At 37.1% G+C, this 19,705-nt stretch overlaps 1 protein-coding gene across 9 annotated transcripts in view; it reads right to left on the bottom strand.

Moving 5' to 3' along the window:
• Positions 1–5,345: 5,345 nt before the first annotated feature.
• The window catches only part of INPP4B (inositol polyphosphate-4-phosphatase type II B), a 310,584-nt gene continuing 296,224 nt past the window's right edge, over positions 5,346–19,705 (bottom strand). For 4 of the 9 annotated variants that reach the window (XM_065061986.1, XM_065061992.1, XM_065061994.1 and 1 more), the window contains one exon: positions 10,688–12,067. In XM_065061986.1, coding sequence (XP_064918058.1) covers positions 11,893–12,067 — 175 coding nt within the window. In that variant the 3' untranslated portion in view covers positions 10,688–11,892. Of the gene's footprint in view, positions 10,646–10,687; positions 12,068–19,705 lie in introns of those variants that run through there. The other 5 variants (XM_065061989.1, XM_065061993.1, XM_065061988.1 and 2 more) reach the window with 3 other exon arrangements.

The following is a 19,705-nucleotide window of genomic DNA, read 5'->3' as shown; positions in this document are numbered from 1 at the left end:
GATTCAGGTTCAGAGTCAGAGTTATCTACTCACAGGAGGCCCTTGTCACTATCTGGCTATCTTTTGTAACACCATCCTTTCTGAGAACGTGAACTCATATCTGCTTGAACAGATCATTAATCACTAATTTTAAAAAAGCCAAGAGGGGGCAGAGTAAAACAAAAAGGTCAGAGTATTCAGCAGGCCAAAGGATTATGACAGCTTTTATAATCCATCAGCCTTTGGAGATCTTTAAACCCTTAGTGCTCAAACTGATGCAAAGGTTCAAATGTGGATTTGGCTGCTGCAGGTGGAACACGCCTATGAGAACCTGTTCATAGGCCCAGCACTAAGTAGCACTGAACTACTAGTCTTTTAAATAAAACAAAAAAATCTACTAAAGTATAATCACAGTATGATGAATAATTAAAATATTTAAAGCATTTTATGATGCTCACCACAGAAAAAAAAAATAAGTAGCATGAAAACCCTAGTCCTAGAGATGTGCATTATTTGTATAGAAGACACTCATACAAACTTTAAGTAGCAGTCAGCTGTAAAAATAATCCATAATTAGGAAACGTGTCTTTCAGGGCACTAATCATAGGAAAGCATAATTTTGAGTTAGAATTGTTATTACAAGTTAAATCCACTGACTTGGTCGCAAGAGCTTCCCTTTGAAACCTGGCGCTTCATAGCAGTCTGTTTTTCCAGACACTTAGACATAGCAACTGGAAGTTGCACCTGAAGCATAGAAATCAGTGAGTTATCTCTGATGTTGGTCTTGTCTAAGTCAGTATCAGGTATACAGTCTGCCTCATGCTCTTGAAGAAAACAATTGGGCATTTTTCTTAATTCTAAAATTCCTCTTTGTGTGAATGGTTATTTTGGTGGGTGTGTATGCAGACAGTAACAGGCATTTTAGTGCCTTAGTGCTAGAAGTCGTAATATTTTCTTTTTAATGATGTCCAAACAAACTATCTGTTAAAAATAAACTGCACAGTAGCACAGTGGGAAACAAACTGTAGCAGGCGCAAGATCAAAAGAAATTAAGTGCCAGAGCTCTGGCCCATGTGCTTATAAAAACTGATTTGACTTAATAAGTTTAATGCAAAAGGGAATTGCATTGTGTGGACTGCTTTCCTGTTGATTTTTTAAAAGTGTGGGAGCACATCTTCCCTGCTGATGTCCATTAACTATGCCCATAAATACATAAACTGTCTGCCTCACATTTTTTTAAAATTTTATCAGCATTTTATAGCTAAGCACACTGACTGGATTCACAGAAAAAAACCCTGCTAACAGCTGCTGCTTTCCACTCGTATTAAATGCTCACTTCTTTTTCCCATATTGATATTGAAAAAAGTAAAAGCCCTCATTTTTTTTTCTTTTTTAAAAAAATACCCCTGTGTTTCAACAAAGCATGGAGGTGCTGTATCATAAGAAGGTAAAGGTAGCTGTTGAGAGCACTGCTTAATATTACTTAATGGTATTCTGTGAGTTTTTTTGTTTGGGGTTTGTTTATTTTATTGTTTTTGTTTGGCTGGTTTAGGTATTTTGAGTTTTATTTTATTTTCAGAGTGAAAATTAGCTTAGTTTGCATCAGAAGTTCCTGTAGAATAGTGTAAATATTCAACTTATCTAAACAAGCAAGATGTTTCTGTTTATATCAGGCCTTGTAATCAACCTCTCAAAGGTGCTTTAATCTTTGGATGTGAAATACAGAGACACAATGCTTATAAATCATAAGAAAGTTTGCCTGGATGCATTCTTGTACTCCTTACTTTCTCAGTTAAGCACTGTCTTGGTCCCTTTGCAAGAGTATAGAAAGTGACATGACCATTTCTCTGCAAAATCATTTTGCCTGTATGAGAATGTATGTACTTGACACCTGCTTGGCTGATCAACCACTGCTCTTAAGCAATCCTGTCATTTGTTCAAAGACATTTTTCATATTTATGTTGATAAGCTGGTAGTCTATTTCCATCATAGCTGCTACCACGGTCATGAAGCAACAAAGTATTCCAACTCCAAGCATATCTGAGGTGAATGTTGAATGCACTCTAAAATGCAGAGCTTAGGTTAAGATGTGACCTTCCTTATCTGTCCTTGACTAGTTGGAGATCAGTCTGTTCCCTGATTTTATTACATCTGTTTATCTCCTGGACAAACTCGAACTCCAAAAGGAAGCCTACAGTGGGTGGAAGCAAGGATAGGTAGCCCAGGAGGAATACAGAGAAAACCAGAGAACACAGGGATCAAATTAGGAAAGCTAAAGCCCTGATGGAATTAAATCTGACCAGAGATTTTAAGGGCAACAAGCAAACCTTCTATAGGTACCTCAGTGGTAGAAGGAAGACTAGGGGAAATGTGAGCCCTCTCCGGAAGGAAATGGGAGATTACCCAATTTATGAACATCCTTCTAACACATTCTTTGTCACTGTTTCCTGATGTTTGGGTCCTGTTTGAAAACTATTAAGAGCCAACGATATTTCCTTAACTTTGGCTTCTCTAACCTTTCCCTTACCCCCCACCATAGCAAAGAGAAACTAAATTCAAAGTGTTGAGACTCTACTGTGGTTTATCCCACCCTGATTTAATTAGCACCAGAGAAAACAGAATTAAGCTGTTATTTATGCAGTGTATTTTTTTCTTTCATAATTGCCCAAACAGGTTGGAAACCAATGTCTCACTAGCAAAACCAGACCCCATTCAGATTTTTCTGAATCTTTTACTGCACATATCCCTCGTAAAGAGACCACGTTAAAGGCAAATATTTGCTCCAGTGTACAAGTTATCTTAATTACAATAACTTACAGGAAACTTTCATCACCTTTTCTGTGTACTAAAATTGTATTCAGAGACCATCCTGTATGGGGCCTTCTACGAACAAATTTTTTTTTGCCATTCACAGTTCTGAGCCAAAGCCCAGGAATGTGAATGCTTCCGAATCCTCTCTCAAAACTGGGTTCTTGGAATTAGTTTCTCACCTGAAGTATCCCACTTCTAACCCTTCACTTGTGCATTATGACTTTAGGATCAGACCTTAAACTTTCCTCTGTTTCAAAATACGTTAAGCGTTATACTGAGAAAAAAATCTCTAAGGAGTGATATCACCCCAGGGGCGAATTCTGCTGTGGCAATCAGTGCTTGTGGATGACAGTTGTTCTAATTCTGTTCAAGTCAGCAATTTAAACTCCTTTGTCCTGTAAGCTATAGCAATCAGAAATTATTCTTGCATGAAAAACGGATATCCACATGCACTTTGCTGGGCAAAGATAAAACATGGCAGTATCTTGCCCTTGTTCTTATGCTGTCATTCTCACAGCCTTACACCTGCCCAGAACCGTTAGGGCATGCTCCTAGGGGAACAGATTGCCACCCGCACAGAATTCACTCTTTCCTTCCTCCAGGTTGTAGCCTTTGGTTTACACTGCAGACTGAAAGACACAGATGCACAAAGCCTGACAACTTGTCAGCAGACAGAACTGTCCCGACCAAGGCCGGCTGTGGGCTGTGCCAACAGCGTTATGAGCAGGAACAACCAGCCAAGGCTTGAGCCCTTATGGCTCCTGACAGGAACAGCAGACTCAGCCTGGGAAACATCTTCCCTTTTCCTTTTCTCTCTCTTCTGTTTTTTTTCCCCAGAAATAACTTTTACCATTAGAGGCAACATATGCCACCAGACAGACTACAGGCCCTGCTAAAGGTTTGGTTCATCTGAACCTATCTTTGTGCAACATCCCAGTAGCAAAACTGTATTTATCTGCTAGAAATGTTATATTTTTTTAACTGATCTTATTTAACTGCCTTTTCCTATCCTACAGTACATCAAAAGTATCTAAGTGTAAATATAATATGCATGTGTATACATACATATACACATATTAAAAAAACCTCAGCTACTCTTCAGCTTCTTATGCCAGTTTATTTAGAGGTAGTTTGCATCTTCTCCAATGCCAAAAATCTTTCCTGCATCAGAGCAAATGTAATTCTCATTTATGTACTGGGTTAGCGCTGTACTTGGACAGCCTACGCAGAAATGCATAGGGTCTGTTTATTTGGGCAAAGCAAGCAGTGCGCAGTCCCGTTAGAATCTAGAACCTTATTGCCCTTAATTCTATTAACAACAGTTGTCACGGACCTACTGAAGGCTGAGATCCACACAAGACCCAACAGTAAGTACACAGCAGAGCTCCCACTGACTTGCCAAGCAGAAGCAGCATTTCTGTACATATATGCTCCATGCCAACAATGGACAGCCTGGTGCAGACCACCGCAGATTATGGTTCAAAAACATTAGGTCATAATTCTCCTTAAAAATGCCATAAAGTAACTTTGCAAGGGGAGCTGATGAAAATACACTTCTACTATCATCCTACTTTATAATCTCATTACAGTTGCAGGGTTTTTCTTTCTCCTTTTCTCTCTTACATTGTTATGAGAAAAAAGTAGTTCCCAGTTGACACAGAAGATAAAATCTGTAAGCATGCAAAATGAGACAATGTATTTTTTAAGACCATCACTTTTATTAGTAAGAGGCAAAATTTCTAGGCTAAATGCTAACAGCTTTATAACTTATTACCATAATAACCATTAGTTCCTAGTGCTTTCTAAAGGTTATCAAGAACCTTGCAGGTAATTAACATCTCACTGAATTTATCACAGTAAAACAACTAAACATACTAACATATAAACAGAGAGAGTAAATTATGCAACAATCATAGTACTAATAATACAGAAGGTAAGCCACATTTTATTATATTCCCAAAAGAAGGTCTGTTTGCTACACTTCAGCCAACCATGGAGAACTTACCTTTTATTGCGATGACAGATCATAAAATAAATCTAGTTATCAACAACAGCTCAAAACCAAAAATGCACAGAAGCAAGTCTTACATATTTCCCAAGGTCTGGAATTCTGCATTAGGATGGTGAAGACAAAATACCAGCCCAAACATACCATGTGGCCTTTTTAATAGTCTTCATTCTGAAAGATGTTGATTCCACCTCTGTTACACTGAATAACTCTCTATAGATCAATAGTTATGTGAAAGAGGCTTCCACGTGTATGTGAATGTTTTGTCTTTAATTAGAAAATGCAGGACCTACCTGGTTCTGAGAAGAAAGTTGTAGTAAGACCAGAAACTACATGAACAATTAATTTATGGCCATTGCATGCTTTTTACTGTCATATCAGAGCTTTTCTTAAATACTTGCTCCAAGCAGTGATGAGACCTGTGGGTGGGCTTCCACTGACTCCTTTAGCCGGGAACCCACTCTCAGCACCACGCAAAATCTGCCCTCTGCGTGATGCCATCACAATGAAAATGAAAAATGAATAACAAACAAAAAAGTCAGAAACATAAAAAATAAACATCACATTTATTTAAATAAAAATATATACACAGTGTACAATGGACATGGCTTACAGACAGCAATGAAACAAAAATGCTAAGTCCTGAAATATAAAAAGAGTTTAATTGCTATAGTTGTGCTTCATTTCTCCAAACACACACACACAAAATGGACTGAAGTCCTGCTAATGCTTCTTATACATGTGCTTCAGAGTGTGAGACAGGAACATTACAAGGAACAGCTACACAAAATGAAAACAAGTACCAAAGTAACCTGGGATTTTAGAAACTTTAAAGCCAGAGTACTCATAAGGAAAACAAAAGCACTGAAAACTTCCGAAGTACTTTGCATGCATGGGACGAGTACAAAACACCACTTCCAGTAATTAGAGATCTAAGTAAGAGTAGTATGGGCCAAATCTCACCACTCAAAACCCCACAGGTCCAGGGCACTCTATTATCACACTCAGCTTTCTACCATAACTCTTTCTCCCTGCCAGCACGCAAGCCCCACGCTTTATGTTTCAGCTCTTTGAAATACTGATAAATTGATTCACAAGTGTCTTTTATTTTATTTATTCTGAAGTATTAAGTTTCATGTTTATTTGAGCAAAAGCAAGCTTGTAATCTTGGATCATGAGTATCATGCTGAAATTGCTGTTATATTACTTATTCAGTAGATGCTATGAGAGAAAGCAAACAAATGTTTGAGTGCTTCAGTGTAAAACTGAATGCTCTGGCAACACAACAGTCAATGCGTTGCATGATTAAGGAAAACTACAACATTCTAGAGACTGAAGTCTGGGAATTTTGTGTTTTTTAAAAAAGCTACGTGTTTTGTTTTTTTTTTTTAAGCCATGCAATTTACAATTTAAGTTTGTGTTTTGAAGAACAGCAATTATTTTAAAGCACTTTGATTGTAAACATTTGCTTTTAAGACAAATAAGTGAAAAGCAAGATGCAAATTTATGTCTCATGGCATTGCCTGCCCAGTGTATTTCTTTACAATAAAAAAGCATAAATATAGATATCACTGGTTTCAAGTTTACACAATAGCCAACTGACACAATATACCTTTAAGACTCTTAACTAATAACATACATGAATTCACAGAAGTAATTTTGCTGCATAGTTTTAAATGTGATTTCTTTCTTTATTATACCAGCTGATATTCAGTGGATTTTCAGCTTTTTTTTTTTTAATAAGTGGACCATACAATTTCCTGGAGCTTGTGTTTAAGGTAGAAAGAAAAATAAGCTTATTTTCTGAAGCTCACCATAGGCATATTATATAGGAGGCTTCAAAATGATGAGTTGCACTTCTCTATACATGAATTACTAGTCATAATCTAGAATACCATTACATTTTATTTCACTGCAAATAAGTGCATCTGCATCAGGATTGACTGATTTAGAAAGTGTTTGTTAATTTCCTTATTTCACTTACATAATGCCAAAATTCAGACAATACAAAAACTAACACTGCAAAGGAGTCAGTTAAGGCTCTTTCTCAGTTAATATTTTGTTTCAGCTGTCCTCCTAAATTATTTGTTCTATATAACACATACGTGGCTAGTATTCCATCAAAATGCACAGCTTCACAAAGATCAGATAACATAATTAAAAATTTCCATTTCCTAATTGCTCTGTAAAAGCCAAAGTATAAACATTAATTAGAACATATTTTAAATTCCCCACAAGAAGACTTGAGAAAAGAAGACCTGCCTGCTTAATAATTTCAGGTCTATGCATGTTAAGTTTTGTAACATATTACATAATCTCCGAGAAGAAGTTACTTTAACTCTCCTTTCCTTATGTTTTTTAGGATTTTAAGCTAGCTCTCCATTTGGACACTAGTCTGTGGTACAAAACCCCATATAAGCATTGTACGAATATTCAAAGCTAGAAGCCCTTACTTCAGGATTCCTTGAGGCAGATCTTATTTCTACAAATAATATCTTCTGTAAGACAGGATTTGGCTTTAGATGCCAGATATATTTTTGAATGTTCATTCTCTAGCCCTTGAGAACTGCCCTCCTCTCAAAGCAGGTTATTTTATAGCTTACAAAAGTTTTAAGAGAGCAGATTTTCTGTGAATTCACCACCAAGATCAATGTGTTTCCCTTAATCCTTTGCAAAACAAATGCTGTAGCTTCCTAATGGAAATTTATTTGCTTAACTTTACCCCTCTGATATTCAGAGTGAACTACAAAACTACGTGCAAGACCTGAGGGATGATTGAAGTCCCCTGTTAGTCATCCAAATAATGCACAGGGCTTAAAGCGGCTTCTACAAAGACTGAATGTACCCCAAGTAACGTAACTACCAATGTGCAGCAAAACGTCCTCTGTTTCCTCACAGAAGGCAAACCAGAAAAGCCACTAGTCTGTGCTGAGCAGACAGCTCAGTTTTGATGACATGGCCTTTGCCTGTATGGACCGCAGGAGTGCACAGCAGGCAGCCACCAAACAAGGAAACATTTGAGCCTGTTTCAGTACTGAAGCAATAAGGCTCTTGGAGGACACTCGGAACTGTGTCAGCGGGTTTTACAAGGGTCTCGTGAACTACAAAAAGATGTTCCTGTCAAAACACCGGCGTTAAAAAGTTCAGCTTTATTTAGAACAAAACCCAGCCGACTCTTCTGTAGTGGCCCAAGCCCAATGAAGTTTCACTACAACATTCAGATTGTTTTTTTTTCTTAATTATCTGTAACAAATAATAAAATATTTAATTTCACAATAACATACTGGGAGTGGCTCTTAGAACATAGAGGACAGCAATTCAATACCTTTTTTTTTCCCCACTCCAAAAACATAGCTTCAATGTGGAAAACATCTTAAATATCAAGGTCACATGATAGTCACTACAGCATTTTAGAACACAAGTTGGATTAAAATGCTGAGGGATAATATAGTGAAAGACTATGTTCCTGATAAGAAGGAAATAGATAGAATTTCATATTTTGAAATTGACAGAATGCCTATGGGACTAAGAACTACAGGAACCTGCAGTACCCATGAGTGAATATCATCCCCACACAGACTTTTACAGATTGTTTCAGAATTACTATAGGAAGGCCAGCATTCTCTGCTGTGTATCTGTGGAGTTATTTCAGAGGTGCATGAGGAATTTAACACTACTTCTAAACCGTACATGTAATCTCTTTAAGCTAACAATACACATGGCAGGTAGTGAGAGCTACTGTGATAATCTGACAGAACAAAACGTTACTTAGGAAGATTTGCATTCTATAAAGTCACAAACAAGTTTTGTACAGATCAGTTACGTAACAGTAAAACACCCAAAACCAAATTAATGCACATATCTATCCACCCAATGACTAGTGCCTACTTCTACTGGTACATGACAGCAAAAAAAACCCCATGCTAGTATATTCTTATCTGCCTGAGCTTATCTATGATGCAACACCAACTCTCCTGACACCTGCTGTTGGAGTAATACATTCCAGAAGAACAGAGAAGTCATTCATGATAGCACGTTATATAATATAAACAAACAACAAATGCACAAATATACTATTTAAATTACCTAATTTACTTTGGAAAAAAGTTCCAATTAGTTAGGTAAATATATTGTATAGGTGAACTCCTGACTTCACTGAAGTCAATGAGCATTGGAACAAGGATCCCTTCTTGATGTTCTCCTACATGTCCCAAAGCCTGGTCTTGCAAATATACAAGATGAGTTTAACTTTATTCAAATTATGGATAACTTTCATGTAATTACCCAATTAGAGTTTGCAGGATCAGGTTCTTAAATATGTATTTTTAATAGTACAGTTATGGATTTACATCCAGTAATGGGCACTAATGGAATAAAAAGAACAAATTATAACTTACGGTGCATCAAGATTTCTTGGACTTCCATAGGAGCAAGCAAACATTAACTTCTTTATCCATGGCAATTACAATTTCCTACAGATGCCCAAATTCCCAGCGCAGTTTCACTGGGGTAAAATTCTCACACTTCTGTTCTAGAGATTTTTTTTTTTTTCTCAAAATGAATGCACTACATAAAGGTCAGTAAGCAGTTAACACTTGGTGTTAACACTGCGTTTCTTTCTGAGAGGCAGGAGAAGGCAATAAATAGATACAATTAGGAAACACAAAAGTTATTTGCAAGACAAATTTCAGGACTAACACAAGCTGGCAGAAGGATTAACAGTCATTTTTAAAGCTGATAGTTCATCCTGGTGTGTCTGCATACAGCATTACAAATTCAATATAAATCAGCTGCAGTGGCTAACTAGTCCTAATACAGTAGGTTACTCATAACACGTATCTTAGGCTCTGTAAGAACACACATATTTTTATAGCCTAAAGGTACATTAACTCCTGTATATACAACTTATTTTCCCAATCACTGAAGAAAATTTGGTTTTAAGGGTTTACAGTAAACAGGAACAAGACAGGTCAAATTCAGGCCACCTTACTTGAAGAATTAATCCCCCTGATTTCAATGTGATTTTTGTGAAAGTGAACTAAGTGGTGTTTGGTGGTGGTACAGAAAACCAAGAATGATACAGCCAAGTTAACTGCAAGGAACCAGAATGTAATAATTGAAATTGCAGACTGTAATCGCTAAAAACATATTAAGAAGTTAACACGTTTATGTAAAGAAGCTACATGTAAATACCAAAATTATATTTAGTCCAGATATTAAGATTAACATCTTTCATAAACCCTTCTGTGAAGGATTTAAACATTAGTGATCATGACCTTGGTGCTATGCTGGTTCCAGAAAACACTATTTCCAATAGCAAGAGACCCCTTAAATCAAATCTCAGTTTTTGGTTCAGAGTCAGAATACCACCTTCCAGATTGCTAACTGTGTTCCTATAGCAAATGACATTTCCCTTTTTAATCTTTGATCAAACTACTCAAAAAACTAATTCCAGTTGGCTTATGAGTCATACTAAGCTTCAACTTCACCAAGAAAAGTTGAATATATTTGGTTTTTAGAATATTCAGTCCATTGCTTCTTGATGATATTTCATAACAACTAACTGGAGGGGTTTTTTAATGTAAAATGATAAAACCTGATAAAAATAACACCTCGACTGGTTACACATTCCCAATTAATAAGTCATAGAGAGCCATTTTTATATGCACTAATTAGCATAGTGATATAAATTCCTGATTACATTTCTGTTTAAATTAGGTGTCAGCTTTTCCATATGTCCCTTCTGGAGGTCTGTAGTACTTTGGGAAAGCCATCAGCTGTATCATGTTGAATGCATACTTTCTGCATTTGACATTCTTCAGTACATTCTCTATGCGGCATCCTTCTCTAGTGAAAGGGGGAAAAAGTACAACTTCATGAAACACAGAATAAATAAATATGCTTTATTTGTTCATTGCAGAGTTTCAGCAACAGTTGAAGTAAAAATAACAAAGATTCAACTCTACATTTGTTTTCCACAAGTGATGATACATCTTACAAAATTAAATCCAAGGCCAGGCCCAGTTACATTTATTGCCCTCAGAAACAGGTGATAAGATTTTTTTTCCCCCTAATATACTTGCCCTTGAGGTTTAAAGTTTACTTTAAAAAATGTAAATACTCTAATGATACATTTTATTCTAATTCCAGAAATATATTTGCCTTTTAAACTTTCTCATACTTTTTTCAAATTGTTTACTATATATGTGAGAGTACACGTTGCCCTAAAAATGGGTATTCTAGGAATAAGGCATTTTATTAAGTCTGGCCCTAGAGATTTGTGAAGGAAAGTTTCATCTCTGCTTCATTTCCTGCATGTTCAGCTTTGCAATGAAAAAAGAAAGAAAGAAAAAAAGAATGGCTTTTCAAACAGCCCAGTCCAACTCTCTGCTTTATAAAGGAAGGATGTTTGTTCACATACAGTACAAAAGTCACAAGTGCCAAAGTGGTGCATCAAGACATAAACAAGACTCAGTTAAAAAGAATAGAAAAGTGTCTTGAAAGCAAAAGCAACTAAAGCAACAATTACAAACAGGTTAATTTCATTACAAAACAGAACTTACTCTATTCCATTTAGTTAGCTGACAGAAAAGAGTTAGTTGTAGCAAAGTAATAATCATTTGTTAAACAAAAAAGATCCCATCAGCTAGTAACCGTGAAAGAAACACAATGGAAGTTAAATCTCACAAACCACCACCCTGTAATATTTGTCTAGGGGTTAGTCTGTGTTGTGCATTTTTTTTTTTTCTTTTTTTTTAAATTTTTTTTCAGACTAATGACTCTGGAAAGAGGGATTCAAGCATTCAGGATTTCACATCTTCTTGTATACAGCAACAGCATTGTAAGTGGGCTTTCTTTGAGCTAATTACAGTGGGAAAGCTTTACCATGAACAGAAAGAGCAAATCAATTCACTCAATGCATAGTATACTTCTTAGAGTTCAGAAAAAAATAACGAAAACATAGTACATTTCAGACATTTGTATATTAAAGATGAATCCTTGGGGTCTGAGATTGTAGAAATAATACAGCATAATTCCTTTTTCTAAAGTTAGTTTGTTGCTGTTTGTAGAAAAGAAAGGAACACGAATCAAGTTTATTGATATTTGGCTAATAGCAAAGCAAGACTTAAAATAAGCCACACAACCAGCAAGTGTGAGCTGACAAGCAGCAAGGCGACAGGATAGAAGTGTCGAGAAGTTGGCTTGTTATCAGTTAGACAGCCTGTTTCGGGATCATCCGATTCATTCAGTGCTCCCTGGGTTTGTCTGCTGTTAAACAGGGGAAGTTAGGAACAAATAGAAGAGCATTTAAACAGCAAAGAAAGCCAACATGTAGGTATTTTGACAAAGTGAAACTATATAGCATAAATGTATTTCATCAAAATGGCTAAGTGCTTGCAATATATTTATTGTGTTCTACAATCAATATGGGAGGCATGAAGACTCAGTGGCCAGTACATTACTAAGACTGCTAGGTGCCTCAGAGTAGTATTCACAAGATTAAATAACTTAAGAGATGAGCTATACTATCAGTAAAATGAGCATACACACCAAACAGAAATGAAAAGAAAAAAATAGAGGATATAAAAAAAATAAAGAAGCAAAGAAGAGATCACAAATATGTCACAATGCAACACTGACGAAATAGTGTCTCCATGATGTTCACAGGTTTTTCAGTCCTGCTTCATTATCTATAATGAAATAAGCAGAAATAGAAAGGGCACGTGCTTTTTTTTTTTTAAAGAATTAACTATTCTAAAATAGTTTTAAATGCTGGTAAATTGACTTATTAAAAAATCCATCAGTGCTAGTGATTCAGTTTTAAAGGTAACAGCAGTTCTTTTTATTTAAAGGCTCACACCTACATTCCTGTGAGAAAATTACCTTGTACCTTGTTCAGTCAACTAGGAACTACCTGCCTACAGCAAAGTTCTACTCAAGCACTCTAAGTTGTGCGCTCACTTTCCTACCAGAGCAGCAAGGCTACCTTCAAATGATTACCTATCTATACTATTGTAGTCTTGATAGCTGCTCCGCAGGTGGATTTACATATACTTTGACTATATCTCTTTAATCCTGCTGAATTTACTTTCATTTGCATATGCTCAGGACTCCTTCCTTTGGGTAATACTGATAAGATTTTTGTTTTTCTATTTACTATGAATATTCCAGGATGAAAAGACAACTCTCCATTTTGCTCTGTGGATTAAACATCCAAATATAGCAGATTACAACACAGTGCTTTTTCAGAAGCACATGTCCCAAGTATGCTGTTTTTTCAAGAATGAAAATGCTGGCAGACCATAAAGAGACTAGGGCAGCAAAGGTAATATCACACAATCTCAGGTAAAATGAGAAGGGTACAGCTCTAACGCCACTCCAGCAAAGACAGCAGCAGTCACTTCATCTATCAGACAACCTGCTTTCTGACCTGTGTGTCAAAAGGCAATGTTGAGTTTCTTGAGCCTGGATAGCAAGAGAGGTGCAAGAACTGCATTTTAGGTGGGATCCTAGGAAAAGGGCTGACCAAAACCATTCTTTGCACAGTCTTCCTTTTAAAGAAGACTTCCAAAATACATTCTTAATTTCTTTCTTTGAACATTCAATCTGTATGTTACACTAATAAAGACAATCCATACTATTTTAAACAGCAAAATTAAAGACAAAAATTAAAATCCCTAATATCTGAACCTAGGTCAAAGCAATTACTGGTGCCAGTGTGCCTGCTGATTCTGGTCTATACTTCTGCAGTGTCCATGGATAGAATGCAAACACTATTTTTGACAAAATACTCTCATAAACTGTCAAGGAACAAAGCTAGCTGCATATTACACTGGCTTTGTCAACACTGTGGCTTACATGGAAATAAGTAATTCTCTGTTCTGTATTGGACCACCCAGTTCACACCTTTGTCTCAGGGTCCACCTCCAGAACATCATTCCCCTTCTGTTCACAATGGCAATGTTATAATTTGTGATCAGTTGTGAGGACTCAATGTATTGCTCTTTGTTAATGTTGTCCTTTACCATATATTTCTGTGTACTTTAGAAAACACATTACTTGCTATTTTTCCTTTTCCTTTCTTAATCTCCACAGAATCACACAATTCTGCCTCTTCAACTCCTTTGCACTGTTCCCTCACCCCTTTTCTACAATTTGAGGTGAGCCTGCTGGTTTCAGCTTACCCCCGTGATGCCTACAGTTGAGCGTTCTAGTGCAGCCTTGAGTCCCTCCTGTTCCTTCCCAACCCCAGAGCCATGGGTGCTTTTGGACTGTCCCGATGGGTGTCTTCCATCCCAGACTTCACATGTGCACCTTTCTGAAAAGATCCATCTGGGCAGCAACTAAGTTTGGTGTTCAGCAACTGTGTGCAGCCACTGCATTAGCCACTGTCAGGTACTTCACTCCGGAGAGCTGCAGCTTTGCACACCAACAGCTTACTCCAAGCAGGCTGAGCGACATGCTTGTGGGCTGCCCCTACGGGGATGAACCCTCCTACTTCTGTGGTGTGCCCTATTTTGTTTTGCTCCATATTTCATTGACAGTGTGACTGTCTTTTATCTGTGTTGCTACAAGTCCCGTTAGCATCAGTGAGTTTTACGTAGATGTAATGATGGAAATACAGATTAAAGCCACTTGTTCTACTTCTTTTTTTTTTCAATAGAAAAGCCTACAGTACATTTGTTCTTTGATATGCTGAAAAGAATGATCAGTGTCTTTCAACATAAAAAGTACTATCTTACCCCCAGGAAAACCACAGTGAACAGCTGATGCACAGGGACTTCTGTACCACAAATTAGTCACATCACTCTATACATGATTCAATAAGACATCCTCAAAATAGAGCAAGAGGATCCAGCTCCATTATTAGCTACCTAAGAACAGGCTGAGCAGAATACCTAAACATGCTTTTAATTTAAGAGGAATATTTGATCACGGCCAGCTGCCTTGCTAAGCTCTGCTAATACTTTTCAGTGCACTGCAGTGACAATGTCTTCTAACATGTCTTAAAGTGTTCTCCGCAGTGACTAATGTACCTAGTTAAACAAAGCGAGGCCCTATACTTGGCTGTCAGTAGTGTGACAACTCTGCTTCCCCTGGCTCATCAAAACCTGTAGAAGTTTTACTGCAAACAGCGTGAATCCAGCTGGTGCCATGTCAGCTGGATTTATTTGGCTTCTGACTGACACTCAGTTCAGCCAGAACGGAGCAGTATCTGACCTTATTATGGTGTGACGTATAGCCTTAGCTTTGGATGCTTTTTCTATCACAAACCATACTCTTAAGAGTTCTGCACTCACACCAAAGGGCAAAGACAACAACTCTTAAAATAACCAGTAAGTTTGTATTTCTCACACACACACAATTTTAATAGGAATAGTGAAAGCTTCTAAATCTGTAATACAGTCACGAACAGCTCTCTATCCTATAGTACATTTTTATTCGTTTACTTTCAAACTGTTCATTTGAGGCTTATAACAGAGCACAAATACATCATAACAGCCAAGGGTGTTGTAAGTTTAATGAGGATATAACCATTTCAGTCTGCCTTCTATCTCACTTGATGTTTTATCATCTTAAACTCCTATTGGGATAATGCAGCATGCCTATCACATGAGACAAAGGCAAAACAGCAGGTATTTGCTATTGCCTTTTAATTCAGATGATAAATTGTTTGAACCTCTAAGCGGTGGAGCAGAGATAATGAAAATAGCATGAGGGAAGAAGATGCCTCACAAGAGTCCTTATAAAGTCAAGCAACACGTACGAGGGTGCACTCTAGCTCTTGATTATCAGTCACACTGCTCAGCCAGCCCTGTACAAGATTTTGGAGGAGACACATCTTAACACTTTGGGATATATGCTTCTCTTGTTAGAACTTTTCTAGCTCCAGCTATTAATATTACTGGAAATGCTACATTGTCCTAAAGCAGTGCTTCAGGTAGTACAGATAGGCAGCTTTCTAGCAACACAAGGATCCCATGTGCTAGCAGTAACTTCAGTCTGAATTCGTGCCTTATATCACGTGCACTTTGGGAAAATTTTCCTTTTTTTGCAAACAGACTCAAGCAAGCAGTTTCTGGGCCTTCCGGGTTTTTCTTGTCAAACTCCAGTGCTGACCCAGAGAAACGGCAAAAGTGAGATGTTTCTCTTTAATCCCTTCCAACAACAGCAGCAAAGATGTCTCTTCAAATAGAAGGGATTGCTAACAGCTCTCAATCTTACACAATTTTGCCTGTTTACCTGTTTGGTTTGGTTTGGTTTTGTTTTAAGACTATCACAATCCAGATCTTTTAAGAAGCAGCTTCTCTGCTTCAGCTTCTCAGCTTCTCTTCAGCCCTCTCAAAGATTTTAAACAGAATACTGTCTGCTTTTTAGAGTGAAAGCAGATTAATTTCTACATTATACATATTACCATGATTAACCAAAATGCTTCAGAGAAAAAGCAACTGTTTTAACACACAGCACTACATTTCTAGAAAGTAGCCTTAACTTTTTCAAAAGGGAAAGATGAGATCCTTGTGAACATCTCCCGGCCATTATCAAGATGCTGCAACACAACATCTGGAAAAATAAAATGCGACTGAGAAGGAAATAAATATCTCAGCCCAGTCCTGTAGGATTGCTGAATCAGAACAGAACTCAGAAAAAAACATAAGGGAATACTGGGCAACAGTCCTTTACATTGTTGATACAATGAAGCTTCCAACAATTTGCAAAAAAAAAAACCAAAAAATGTTTCTGCACTTTTTTCAAAATGGAAGGTATAGGAAGGGAATCAGAGAAATTTTCTGTATCAGTGACCTTTACAATAATTATTTTTCTGATGCATACTGTTGTCAATAACTTACAAATTTCCTCAAATCTAGATCATATTAAATAAAAGATGCTAGAAATCCATTTTTGCTGCTCTACTCTGATTCAAAACAAAGAATTGGTACTACTGAAATTGAAGAGTGGTCTCAGATATGAGAATACTGATTAATTCAGTCAGTGATCTGGAAACAGCTGCTATTTAAACATACACCAACAATACGAACAATCTAATATGTTTATTAAATTGTCTTACTAACCTGCTCTTTTTGTTTTACCTTTTGTACCACAACTCTTTTCCCTGTTCTTTTTACTTTTGTCATCATCCTCTATTTCCCTACTCCTCCTTCTCTCCCCTGTTTGGTTATAACACGTTAATTTTCCAATGTCATTATTTAGAAAGTAAAAGGGAGAGCACATCATATAACATGGGGCTTGTCCACTATGTTTGACCAAGCAGCAGATTCATTATGTAACCATAATGACATGACACCTAGACCTTGAAAAACAGTTAATACTCCCGAAAAACAGCAATTTGGGATTTTTGTGCTCAAAACAATAGCAGTGTTACTATGGGTCCTCTGTCTGTCCAGAAAGTGAGACCCAATTTTGAGAAACTGGCCAAAAACAGCAGGGTGCTGGAGGCTCAGCTGTGGTCACAGGCCACCATAGTTCAGTAATGAGGAACAGATTAATCAACACACTGTTCTTGCAGTAATACTTAGTAAGAGGCAGGAAGATGCTTTCCGTGCACACAACCACATCCAGGAAAACCCTATTATTTTATGCAATTGCAGACATGGATACTTTGGAGGGAATGGCCAAGCTAAAATTCAATTTTCGCAATTACTGTCTTTCCCTCTGCTATATACATGTTCTCATTAAAGTCAAACTAATAATAAGTGTCAAAATTTCCCACCAAGTTTTATCAGTTTAGCTATTATTGTATTTCCCAGGTCAAGTGATAGAGAGGCACATCCCACAATCACAGCCAACAACACAGCACAACTCACTCCTGTTCTGGGCTGTGGAAACATCTCCCTCCAACCCTGCTCTGCAGCATCCTTCTTCCTGAAGTGACTATGTGGATTCTTACATTTGAAGCATGTATCCACATTTTATTCCCTGCTTATATGTTCTCTTCTAGATTAAGAGGAAGGCATTAAGTTAATTCTGAAACAAAATTTAAGAAAATACCCATACTCAAAAAAAAAAGTGCAGCATGTGCTTATCTATGGTTTGCTAGTGTGCAATGAAGAAACATCAGAGCACCATTTGTTCATTCACATGATGACAGTCTAGTAACAACAAAAATAGCTCCCAAGTGAGGTATTTTGTTACTTACCAAATTAGAGAGTACAGCTAGAGCGCAATTATTGTTTGCCATATAATAAATTCCCTGAAAGTACAGTACAGGTGAACTGAGGTCAGTTTATGACATCAGACCATACCTGACAGTTTCAGCCCAGTAAGGTGGAGAGCCTAAGACAAATAATTTGACTTCTTGCTTATGAATACAATTTTTATTTCAATATTGGTCCGCACTGGAGGAAGTCAGAAAGAAAATGCTAGAATACTAAACACTAGGTTTTTTAGTTTCTTTAGACAGCATTTCAGATAGATCTGAAAAACAGAAAGATGTCCAGCTTGGTATCTTCTGTCCCAAAACTGCTGGCTCACCAAAGAGCAAAAACCCTACTGTTTGTCCATGTTTACTTTTAACATATCATTAACTCTAAAGAAGAGATTAAAGTGCAGCTTCAAGCTTTATATCTAATATGCACAAACCATATGCTATTTGATAACAGACATCCGCATCAGTGTTAGTCTCAGCACCTCAGAAATCTCTGCTGATTGCAGTAGAATTAATATTTTCCTTTGTGACTGATACAGAACACCTGCAAGAATGTTTTTTCCCTGACATTAAAGAGTAACTATGGGGTAAAATAGTAGCATTTACAAAATTCATACAGTGACAAAATAATAATAAAAATAAACAAAACATTCCAGTTAGAAATCACAACCCATTTACCTCGCTGCTGCTTTTAAGATACCTACATGAGCACTTTAAACTCACCCGCAGCAGTTGCCCCCCACTGCAGCTGAACAACAAAACCAAGTTCACATTATGTGTCTGTGTCCTCCTATCTGCCAAAAGAGATTGCCAACCAGAGGCCACTACATGGGAACAGTCCCTTGGTTTTGCAAACTCCCAAACTGCCCATGAACCACCTAGAAGAGTGCTAAAATATACTAAAATTATGGCAGGAAACATGTAATAATTTCACTGTATTAAAAAAAAAAACCAAAACATAAAAATCACTGAGATCGCGTCCTAGAAATACCCTCCAGTGGCTTTTACTTTATAAGTATAGACAGAGGCTTCAAGTCTTGCAAAGTCATTCTGGTAACTGTGTGAGAGATTAGCTTCAGAACTGAGGAATGATGGGTTTGCAAGAGAGTTGCTTCTTTACCTGTCAAGACAGCTGAGTGGGTTTTGAAACATTATTTTCACCTCTATTATACCCTAAGTAAAGGATTTGCTGTTTCATTCTATTAAACTGTTTACCAATACCACTGTGCAGTATTACACATCAATTCTACAAAGGTTTCTGTTTTTATCAAAAAGATATAGTTCTAATAATCTTCCCAGACACTCTTATATAAAGTATTTGGATTACATATATGGGACATTCTCAGGACAAAATTGCAAAATCTTTCCTGACGAACTTCTTTTGCAAAGTTTGAAATTCAATCCAACTTGCAACCAATATCAAAGCAAACGTGATCTATGTCTTTGTGCAGGAAAACAATCAAACAAAATAAACACAACCAACCCACAACCCCAATCTCAGGTTTCTTAGTGATCTGAGCATGTGTGAAATAATGATAACCACATTCTTCAAGTAAGCTCTGAATACACGAGACATTTCCCTTCCATAAGGTTATGGCATTCATATAATTGGCCAGTGAGTCACACTTATTTCCACTCTCTTTCTGCCATAGCAAGGGAGTTTTTACCAAGGGTCTGATTATACATTTAGCTCACATAGCACAGAGAAACATGATAAATGTTCCCTTTCATATGTCTAA

The sequence above is a fragment of the Columba livia genome, chromosome 4 (genome assembly GCF_036013475.1).
Source record: "Columba livia isolate bColLiv1 breed racing homer chromosome 4, bColLiv1.pat.W.v2, whole genome shotgun sequence".
Lineage (NCBI taxonomy): Eukaryota > Metazoa > Chordata > Aves > Columbiformes > Columbidae > Columba > Columba livia.
This window is presented reverse-complemented; position numbering and strand designations above follow the sequence as displayed.